Raw genomic sequence first — 10,745 nt, 5'->3', positions numbered from 1 at the left:
ACCATTAGGCGATACTAGGCTGTTGCCTAGGGCCACAAGTTCCTGGGGGCCCATAAAACTCTGTTTATATGTATGATTAATACAACTAATCCTTTTTGCACTGCAAAAACCATCTAGAAATAGGCTGAAAAATTCTTAAATTAAGTTTATTTACCCTTAATTTGAGCAGGTTAATAAGATGATCTGCCAATAGAATGATGATTTTTACCAATAAAATAAGATAATTAGATAAAATGCACTTGAAATAAGACAAAGCAATTGTTTTTTTTCTTATTTTATTTGTAAATGTTCTTATTTCATTGGCAAAGTGTCTCACTTACCTGCTCAATTCAAGAAAAAATGCCCTTAATTAAAGCAAAAATGACTTATTTAGATTTCAATTTTTTGCAGTGTGTGCACATTAATTATGTTTTTGATAAAAATCCTTCCATCTGAACGCTGATAATATTAAGTGTGTCTCAGCCCCCCCCCCCTTCAGTGTCCACCATATTGGATCAGTCCATTTGCTGCACATGTTCAGAAAGGTCCAAACAGACAGCAGCAAACCATTTGAAAACAAACCATGCAAAGAGCAGTGTTGCCAACTTAGCGCTTTAGTCGCTATATTTAGCCACTTTTCAGACCCCTCTAGCACTTTGATTTCTAAAAAGCTCCTAGCGCCAAATCTAGAGACGTTTTTCTGCTACTGGAGACTTTGGAGACAACATCTAAAAGCAGCGAACTCTGCTCTCCAGAGCGAGTAGATTGGTAACCCCGCCTCCTGCTCTCCTCTATCTTGTCTGCTGTCATGATTCATGCAGCTATTATTTCATCCAAATGAAAAATGGAGAACAGAGAAGCAGATCATGGCTTGTCTACAGTGAAAAGAAGGACTGGGTTATTTACTTTGGCCTTTTTGGAAACACAGGAAGGAGCAATCAGCTAAGTGAGCTTAGTGCTTGGAAAAAATCTTTCATTCCTTTAGAGACAGCATGAAAAGTCAGCTGAGTACAAAACATAGAGAGGAAAACAAGAAGAAAAGGGACAAGAAGAGAGGGACACAACCTAGAACAGATAATGGATGTCTATTCTATTAATATTTATCTATCTGGAGAATGGGTCTGTTTTATGGTTTGTCTTCTCTATTCAGAGGGGCCCCTGCCTGTCTTTGCCTAGGGCCCCACATTCCCTAAATCCGCCCCTGTGTCTGTCTCAGTGAGGCCATCTCATTTTCACCAGCTGTGGTTCACTGGTGCACAGATATCTACTTACATCTGTGCATAGTGACGGTGGCAGCGGCTGAACTGGCCGCTTCCTGGACGGCGGATATCTGGTTCCTGGCTTCCACTAACAGCCTGTAGTCAAGCTGTGGGTTCAGCCCCAGCAGGATGACGGAGGTACCGCTCAGCCTATTGGAGTCCGGCTGGAAAACCATGCCGCCCCCACATGGCTCCCAGCGACTCTGCATCTCTGGTTTCTTCTCACAGTTTACAGCGTACGTTATGTCCTTCCTGCCTCCCAGGTCATGGGGGGGGTCCCATGTCAGGACCAGCGCCGAGTCATTAAAGTGACTCGCTGTTAAGTTGACAGGAGCGGAGGGTGGCTCTGTGAACGAAAAGAAAAAGAAACAATAAACCCACTTTCTGCTACGGCATCAAATATGGAGCTACATTGGCGCCATAAAGTTTGTCCAAAATCATTTTCTCTCAAAAGTAAAACAGATTTTTTAAACTAAAAAGAAAAGTTTTATACTGCTTTTCAGATCCATTTTTTTTTTTTCAATTTATGATTTATTCATTTTTGCTTCAAATACCGCCCCCTCACTGTAGGGGCGGGGCTTAGATGACTTACAGTTATATTCTTATTCTTCTTATATATTTTTAGTTAGATTTAACTTGGTGTTAATTTATTTGGTGACCCTTCACAAATGTTCTATATCTGTAAATATAAAAACAATCAAGAATTATTTTTGGTTCACTTCACATTTTTTCAATGCTGGCTGTTTGTTAAAAGTTTCTGTTTGTAACAAAGTTTGAGAGAAGTTCCCAGGATTTATGTGAGAAAGGAGACCTCTCTCCTTCTTAAGCATCTTTAACTTAAAAAAAAAGAATAAGTAAACATCAAGATAAAACTCACTACTGCAGCCCAGGTCATGGGGGTCAGATGGCAGACGGCTGTACCCCTGCAGGCACTCGCAGTTCTCTGATCCCTCCTTGGTTGTCCTGGTGTTCAAGGGGCACAGCTCGCATTTTCCTCGCCCACTGGTTGGCTTATAGTAGCCAATCCTGCACGCTGTGGAACAAACAAAGAAATTACCTCAAGAGATTTGCTGCATCCTGGAATTTGGAATCCTGATGGCCCTGCGATGGACTTGCGACCTGTCCAGGGTGGACCCCGCCTCTCGCCTGTAAACAGCTGGAGATGAGCACCAGCACCGCCCATGACCCCACTTGGGATTAAGAGTATCAGAAAATAGATGGATGGAATCATGAGGTGTTTTAACAAACGAAATCTAGAAAATGTATGTTCCTAACAGAGCACTTCGCTCTCAATCTGCAGGTTTACTAGTGGCTCCTAGAATGTCTAAAAGTAGAATGGGAGGCAGATCTTTTAGTTATCAGGCTCCTCTCCTGTGGAACCAACTACCAGTTTTAGTCCGTGAGGCAGACCGAGTTAAACCATAAGATCAAAGTTTTGCTTTTGCAGTCGGATAAGTGTAAACCCTGAGTGTAAACCCTCAGATATATCCTTTATTCCAGATTTTTCTCTCTTTATTGCCTCTGTAAAGTGCCTTGAGATGCCATAGAACAGAACAGAAATGAATAGAATAGAATAGAATAGAAAATTCCTTTATTGTCCCACCAGGGCCTGCAATGAATTTGCTTATTTCTTTACTGAGAAAATCCTAAAGATCAGAGTATCAGTTTATACATCCATATCAGGTTCAGTACCAAAGTTGTCTCCAACTGGAATTGATCTTGACCAAATGTCCCAATTCAGCCAAATAAACTATAAAAGCTTAGAGGAAATCATTCAGCAGCTAAGTTCCTCCTCCTGCTGCCTTGATGTTCTACCCACAGCTTTCTTTAAGAAAGTTTTGCCTGTCATAGTGTCTGATTTGACTCAGATAATAAACACGTCCCTTCTGTCAGGTGTTTTTCCGCAGTCCCTAAAAACAGCAAAGATCAAACCACTGCTGAAAAAGAACAGTTTAGACAAACCACTACTGCAGAACTACAGGCCCATATCAAACCTCCCCTTTATCAGTAAGATTATTGAAAAAGCAGTGTTATGACCAGCCGCTTTGACGTGTTCCAGTCAGGTTTCCGTGCTCACCACAGTACAGAGACCACCCTTATCAAGGTGTTTAATGACATCCGTATAAATACAGACTGCGGAAGAACCACAGTGCTGGTACTATTGGACCTCAGTGCAGCATTCGATACCGTAGATCACTCCATCCTGTTAGAGCGCCTGGAAAACTGGGTCGGCCTCTCTGGTACAGCTCTCAACTGGTTTAAATCCTACTTAAAGGACAGGGACTTTTTTGTGTCAGTAGGCAACTTTACATCAGAGATGACAAAAATCACATGTGGGGTTCCCCAAGGGTCCATCCTGGGTCCCCTCCTATTCAATATCTACATGCTCCCTCTTGCTCAGTTAATAAAAAACAACAACATCAGCTACCATAACTATGCAGACGACACACAGCTTTACATCACCATGTCACCAGGTGACTATGAACCAGTTCAAGCACTGAGGAAATGCTTAGAAGAAATCAATGCCTGGATGTTCCATAATTTTCTTCAACTGAATAAAAACAAAACTGAAGTAATAATCTTTGGACCAATAGAGGAGAGATCTAAAGTTAGCACACAGCTTCAGTGGCTTCAGCTAGTAACCACTGATCAGGCCCCAAATCTAGGTGTAGTGCTGGATTCAGACTTGAACCTCCAAAAGCATTTAAAGACAATTACAAGGTGGGCTTTCTATCACCTGGAGAACATTTCCAGGATTAAAGGACTAATGTCTCAGCATGATCTGGAAAAACGAATCCATGCATTTATTTTTAGTCGAATTGATTACTGCAACGGTGTTTTCACAGGTCTGCCTCAAAAAGTGGATCCTACAGCTGCAGCTGATCCAGAATGCTGCTGCCCGTGTCCTCACTAAGACTAAGAAAGTAGAGCACATCACCCCAGTTCTAAAGTCCTTCCACTGGCTCCCTGTATCTCAGAGAATAGACTTTAAAATACTTCTGTTAGTCTATAAATCTCTGAATGGCTTAGCACCTCAATGCATCACAGACTTGCTATCAGTGTATCAACCCTCCAGACCACTCAGGTCTTCTGGCTCCAGCCTGCTCTGCAGACCTAGAACCAGAACTAAACATGGAGAAGCTGCATTTAGTTCCTATGCTCCACTTAACTGAAACAAACTTCCAGAAAACTGTAAAAGTGCGGAAAGCCTGAGTTCCTTTAAATCAAGACTAAAAACACATTTGTTTAGGATTGCCTTCCATTGTTCTAGTTTAAACAGTTAATCCAACTGTTTTTAATATTATTTTTTGTTTCTGCATTTTTTTAATTTTATTTATTTATTTATTTTTTCCTACTTGCTTTGATTCTGTTTTATCTTCCTGTATTTTAATCATGTAAAGCACTTTGCATTGTCTTTGTACTGAATTGTGCTATACAAATAAATTTGCCTTGCCTTGCCTTGCCTTGCCTTGTGTATGGGGAAATCCTGGTGTTTATAGCAGCAAAAAGATAATAGAAAAAAATGGTCGAACAAATTCTGACCTTAGAAAAATGTATCAGAATAACATAATAGTAAAGAGTTAAAAGATAAACAATACAACACTGTACTGTAAAGTGTTTTAACTATATAGAGCTGTGCTCCCATAAGTTGTGAGTTGTGTTATATAGATAGACTGAATTAAAATTTAATTGAAATTAATTTGGAGAGTAATAAAGTGGAGTTAGTGGTATCAGATGCTTTTTGTAATTACTAAAACTTATTTAAGACTAAAGAACAAAAACCAAATATGAAAAATATGGGATAGCCAACAAATGAAAGGTAGTAGCTGTCAGGATCCAGAGATCTGCCACCTGATCTCCAGCAGAGAGCGATGTGGGCCTCCTGAGCTGATTCCTCTACACACCTGGAGATCATCAGCTCATCAGATGTCCACACTACTTAAGCAGCTGCCAGACCTTCCTTCGACGCCGGAGTGTTGGCCTAGTTTGGTTAGCGAACCTGAGCCTCAGAACGTCTGAACTGTACTAGTAGACTCTAGAGAGGAACTAGTCTTCTAATCGCCTTTGTCTTTTGTGCTCACAGGAAACCCTGAAGCTCTGGATGAGCTCCACCTAGAAACCTGCCTGCCTGCTCATGAAAGCCAAACCTGAAGATCTCAGTTTGGATTCCTTCTTCAGCTCTTGGATAGAGCAAGGAACAAACCCAAGCCAGAAACCTTCTAGCTCGGAACTAGACGCTGCTGCTGCTTAAACTCTCTGCCACATCATTGACTCTGGACCTACGGTATCTCACCTCACGGCTCTGTTACAATCTCCTCAAGGTACATCTTGATTCTTCTCTCTATCAATCCATCATCAGCCTGGCTAACCAAACTCTCATCTCTCCAGAAATTCTGAGATCAGTCCCGGATAGGGCTGGGTATTGTTCAAAAATTTTCGGTACCGGTACCAATACCGATACCTTCACTTCGATACCGGTTCCTGAACGATACTTTTTTCGATACCAGTTTTATAATATCAATTCGAAGAAAAAGAAAATTACTCAACATAAAAAAGTACAAATCTTGCGTTTTATTTTAAGCTCTGATTTTTCCATTTACATTTTTCCTCTTACATAAAAAAAATAATCAGTGTCTAATATTCACTGTGACGACCTTTTTACTTAGCAGTTTTCCTTTAGAAAAATTACCATGTCTGACAAACAAGCCCGTTGAATGGGATCCTACTGACAGCGCACTGCTGGTATGGGGGGGGTCTGAGCGGCTCCGACAGAAAGAATATTGGAAGGCAGGATGAACTGACTGCACTGATTAAGTTTTCAGGGGGATTTTCCCACTTAAAAACATAATAAAACTACTTTATTCCCACTGATCACAGCAAATATAGCTGCAAGGCAAATAAAGTATAGAGTAGCTCCGCCCAACGCGCGTCAGAGCCACTTTTCGACCGCACAGCCAGAGCAGCAAAGCTTCTTCAGCCGCGCGTCAGAAGCTGGTACAAGCAGCAAAAAAGGAAGCAGCAGACGTGATTTTGCTGCTCCTGCTGCGTCCAGTTTGAAATTGCAGCATTATTACATTATTACAGCATCACTCCGCTCTGGCTTTGCTCCGCCCACGGGCTGCTGAGAGGAGGATGGTCACGCCGGCTGCGGTCCGCTCTTCTTGCAGTCAAACACCGAGCAACTTTCTGCTCTTAAATTGTTTACGTGCGCGATGTATTGCATTGCGCACTATTAGCATCAGTCTTAATAAAGTGAAGCCGCACTTTTGACCTGGGGGGCATTTTAAAGGAGTTCCGCGACGCTCACAACCAGTTCACAACAGATACACATGAACCCTGGCTGTAGGCGGGACCACCTGTGTATTTTTCCTGGATGACGCAATCACGTTAAGTGTTACAGCCAATCACCGAAACTTGGTACCGAAAGACGAGGCATGTTTCGATACTCGGTAGAACCGAAGCATTTCGGTCGGTGCCATAAAAGAACCGAAGTTCGGTACCCAGCCCTAGTCCCGGACCAGTGCCAGAACCAAATCCAGTATTATATACTTGTACATCTTTCAATAAACCTTGTTAAACTTTCCTTCAGACTCCGTTGTGTTCTGCATGTGGGCTAAGTCCTTAAACCCAATCATGACAGTAGCTACATGTCTAACTCCTCCCGGACACTAGGTGGTGCACCGTGCTCATCCACAATTTTACTGTACTATTTTGCTAACTCTGCTGATGCTAATGGTTAGCATTAGCCAATATATACTTTATTTTCTGACTGAGTAAATATTGCGTAGGCTTGCTAACTGGAAATGATCCTTACAGAGAGACATGGTAGCACCATGAAAATATCAATACATTTAATTAAATTAATCATTTATTCACTTTATATTGTCAAAATATTAGCTATTTGTTTTTCACTTAGCTCCATTTATATCATAGATTTTGCTAAACTAGCAAAACACCCAAATGGTTTGAGGACATAAATGATTTTCACGTTACATTTTATCTTGAAATTTTCTTTCTTGTGTAACAGAGACCAGGCAGTCAGCTGATTTTTTTGGTAAAAAATGACACAGAAACGATTTTTCAACATAGAATAACCCCGCTGAGGTCAACATGGGAAGGAATATTATTTTAGGAATGAGGATGTGAAATTCATGAGTAGATTTTTCCGAATAACGGAGTCTTTGCTGCCAAGATTAGAAAATAATCACATGGAAATCATTACATAAAGTTGCGTAATGCTGAATAAGAACGGCCCAGGGCTGCTGGGAGTCATTTTGAACAGGGGGTGCTGTGAAAATGTTTATTGGTTTGTTTTTTTTTTGGACAAAAGACCTATAAGCCTATAGGCCGATTTATTTATATTGTATAAATACAACAAGAATAGATAGCTAAATAGAATGAAATTCATTACTTCATTGTCGTATACACCTCAGTGAACACAACCAGGGTCTGTAACATATAAAGCCTTAAATGGCCAAGCTCCATCTGATATCAGAGATGGCTTGAGAATGGCTTAGTCTCCGGTTAAACCCAGGTTTAAAGCCTTGCAGGGCAGCCTAAAGCCCACTGCCAACATTAAGACAGAAAAACTAAAGAAAAGAACAAACACTCAGTTCAGGGGTTTGAGAAAATATGGGAATCAGGAAATTATCTATAAACCAAACTGAACGATTGTTGTTCTCTACTTCAAAAAACACTTTAGATTTTAAAATGGAAAAATTTTCTATTTTTTTATTTAAAAAGTAAATTTATAACATGGATGCATAAAAACTTCATTGTATTTCAGTGTTAAATTCTGTCAAAAGTTACAGATTATAATTAAAAATTTCTCCAGCCCTTTACTGGTTGATGATTTTCTTTATTTTTAATTGTTTACCCCTGTTTTATACGATCTAAGACATTTTGCCAAAATTGTAAAGCTGTTTTTGCTGAAATTTTTATGGAGTGAAATTTGTTCCATTATTGTTACAAAGAACACATTTTGTAAATGGAAATTTGAAAAAAAAAAAAATAAAAAATGCAATAAAGAACCTAAACTTTGCTGATCTCTGAGGAGGAAATCGGATCAATGGCTCCGTTCACATTGTTCCGGTTTGGTGAGAACTGATCTTTAAAGATTAATGTAAAGTTTGAAGCTCCGACAGGTGATTTTCAACCTGTTTATAAATAAATAAGATAATTTTTATTATTTATTATCAATGTTTCAGCCGATTGGCGGCGATCTATCAGTAACCTGACTCCGCCAGATGGATTTGCTCCGCATATCCATCTGGAAACCTTCCGTTGAAGTAATTTTGGGAATTGGCGAAAATACTGGTTAGCTGATTGGCCTATGTTGGTGATAGACGGGCCAAATAAACCAATCAGATCAACGAAGCATATGACGTACTAACAGAGCGACGACGAAGAGGAGCCAATTGATAGATCAAACTTTTGGTGAAACCAGTCGGGAGAAGAGCAAAAACATCTTTTCCTCTGAGAAAAGCCTCCAGAGCAGTGTTTTGCTCTTCTTTCAGTGAAGAAATACTCTGTAATTCCCTGTTATGTGCTTCGGGCACATTATGATTTTTGTCCATTTCTTTTCTTTGTTTCTTATAAACTTTAGTTGAAGGATCTTTTGTTAATATATTTTGGGATTCTTTTAGCAAGTTAATAATGTTAATTTGTGGTGCTGTCGTCCGCCTATAAATAGGCTGGCCTTCAGCACGTTAGCGCGTTCCTTTTCCAACCTCGTTTGGACGCCACTTCCCACCTGCTTCATTTGCTCCATCGTGCGCGGTGCGCACTGGTCTTGTCGCTGCGGCCTGCAGCGGACGTTCCAGCCTGCCATGTGGTATTTTTGTTACCTTTTTCTTACTTTTTTCTTGAGATTTTTGGCCTGGCGGGACCGGTAGTCCTGTTTTCGATTTTTCTTTCGCTTAGGTTATTTTTTGCCTTTAGTCCGGTACCAGTAGGGGCTTCGACGGCCCTGTATAGGGTTGGCCCCCTGCTGTACCGTTTTATTCTGTTTGATCGGCCTGCCAGGTCCAACTTTCTGTTGTTACTTTGGGTTTCTTTTGTTATTTTTTTGGGGCACGGGATTTGAGGGCCGTTAACTATTTTTCTCTTCGTAGAACATCTGAAGAAGCCGAACCAAGAACAACTAAAACGGAGAGAATTTATTAATAAAATATCTTTTTTTGAACCCTCATTTTTGTCTCGTGTCCTCAAATATGTTGTGTCCTTGGTGGGCGTAACATTCCCATAAAACTTGCTCGATAGCCACGCTAACGCTAGTTTCATCGGCTGAAGCCGCCATGTTCTTTAGACTGAACTGTCGCGCTTCTCGTTGCGTCACACCTCAACCCGCCTCAAAGCCAACGCTGATTGGACGTTCGTTGGGGGAACGGCTCCAAATTTTCTTTAACGGAGAGTCTCCAGACTGATTAGCGAGTAAAACCTTGAAAGCTCGCGATATCAGGATGGTCTCACGAGGCTAACCTATCGGTGCATCACTGCTTGTTTTTAAGGTGATCGGGTTTCCTACCTTTACACGTGTCGTCCATCTCCTCACGCCCACGATCACAGGAGCAGGCGCCTTCCTGCGGCCCCCAGGCTCCATCTATGCCGCACTCTCTCTCCGGAGTAGACGACTCGACGGCTCCGGCCACACAGCGACCCTGCACGGTCCCAGAGTCTGCCGCCGTTTTCATAAAAGACGTGAGGTTGGACACAAACTCGGGGCATGTTTTGTAATACACTCTGATGGATGCTATGAACACACAGGTTCCTGTGTAGGAGAAGGCGAGGTGGAAACCTCTGCGCGTGACGGGGCCCAGGTCCAGGGACAGGCTACGGTTCAGATGATTGGCGATTGACGTCAGAGAATCCGACTGGGAGAACAGCTTGGAATTCTGGAGCTCCAGGACAGATGGACCGTTCAGGAATCTATTGATGGGTGCGTCTCGGTCCAAGAGGTGAACCTTTAGGGGAACGAGCTCGCCGGGCCGCTCTTCCTCTTGGGCGACAGAAATATCCATGTATAGATGGTTGGCATCTCTACGCTCCATCCACCTGCTGAAGACCGACCTCTGCTGTCTTTTTGCACAAGCTTGGAGCATAGGCCCCGCAACTCCAGAACCAAGCGGCATCCGGATTTCATTCCACTGGGATTTTAAGGGAGAAAAGTTCAAGGAGAAAAAAAGCAGGAGAAAAAGCATCTTTCACAAAGTCATAAAAAACGACCTGGAAATTATAAAATATAATAATTATTAACTCCCACATTTCAAAGCATTTATCCACACCGTCACCAATAAATGGTGTTTATTTAATACAACTGTTTTATTTTGTTCAGAAGCATTTTTAAAACATCTACTTAAAAAAATCGACATCTGATTGTTCCTTATGTTCCTAACAGAGCACTTCGCTCTCAATCTGCAGGTTTACTAGTGGTTCCTAGAATTTCTAAGTAGAATGGGAGGCAGATCTTTTAGTTCTCAGGCTCCTCTCCTGTGGAACCAACTACCA

General features: G+C 41.5%; 1 protein-coding gene across 1 annotated transcript in view; it reads right to left on the bottom strand.

Annotated features, from left to right (window-relative positions):
* Positions 1–10,379, bottom strand: part of si:ch73-40a2.1 (tyrosine-protein kinase receptor TYRO3) — a 30,062-nt gene extending 19,683 nt beyond the window's left edge. Inside the window, exons 1-3 of the mRNA XM_038303160.1 lie at positions 9,766–10,379; positions 2,116–2,271; positions 1,252–1,584 (exon numbers count right to left, since the gene is read on the bottom strand). Of these exons, the coding sequence (XP_038159088.1) occupies positions 1,252–1,584; positions 2,116–2,271; positions 9,766–10,369 (1,093 nt within the window). The 5' untranslated portion in view covers positions 10,370–10,379. The remainder of the gene's footprint in view (positions 1–1,251; positions 1,585–2,115; positions 2,272–9,765) is intronic.
* Positions 10,380–10,745: the final 366 nt, after the last annotated feature.

This window comes from Cyprinodon tularosa, unplaced genomic scaffold, assembly GCF_016077235.1.
Source record: "Cyprinodon tularosa strain WSP-4 unplaced genomic scaffold, ASM1607723v1 ctg507, whole genome shotgun sequence".
Taxonomy (NCBI): Eukaryota; Metazoa; Chordata; class Actinopteri; order Cyprinodontiformes; family Cyprinodontidae; genus Cyprinodon; species Cyprinodon tularosa.
This window is presented reverse-complemented; position numbering and strand designations above follow the sequence as displayed.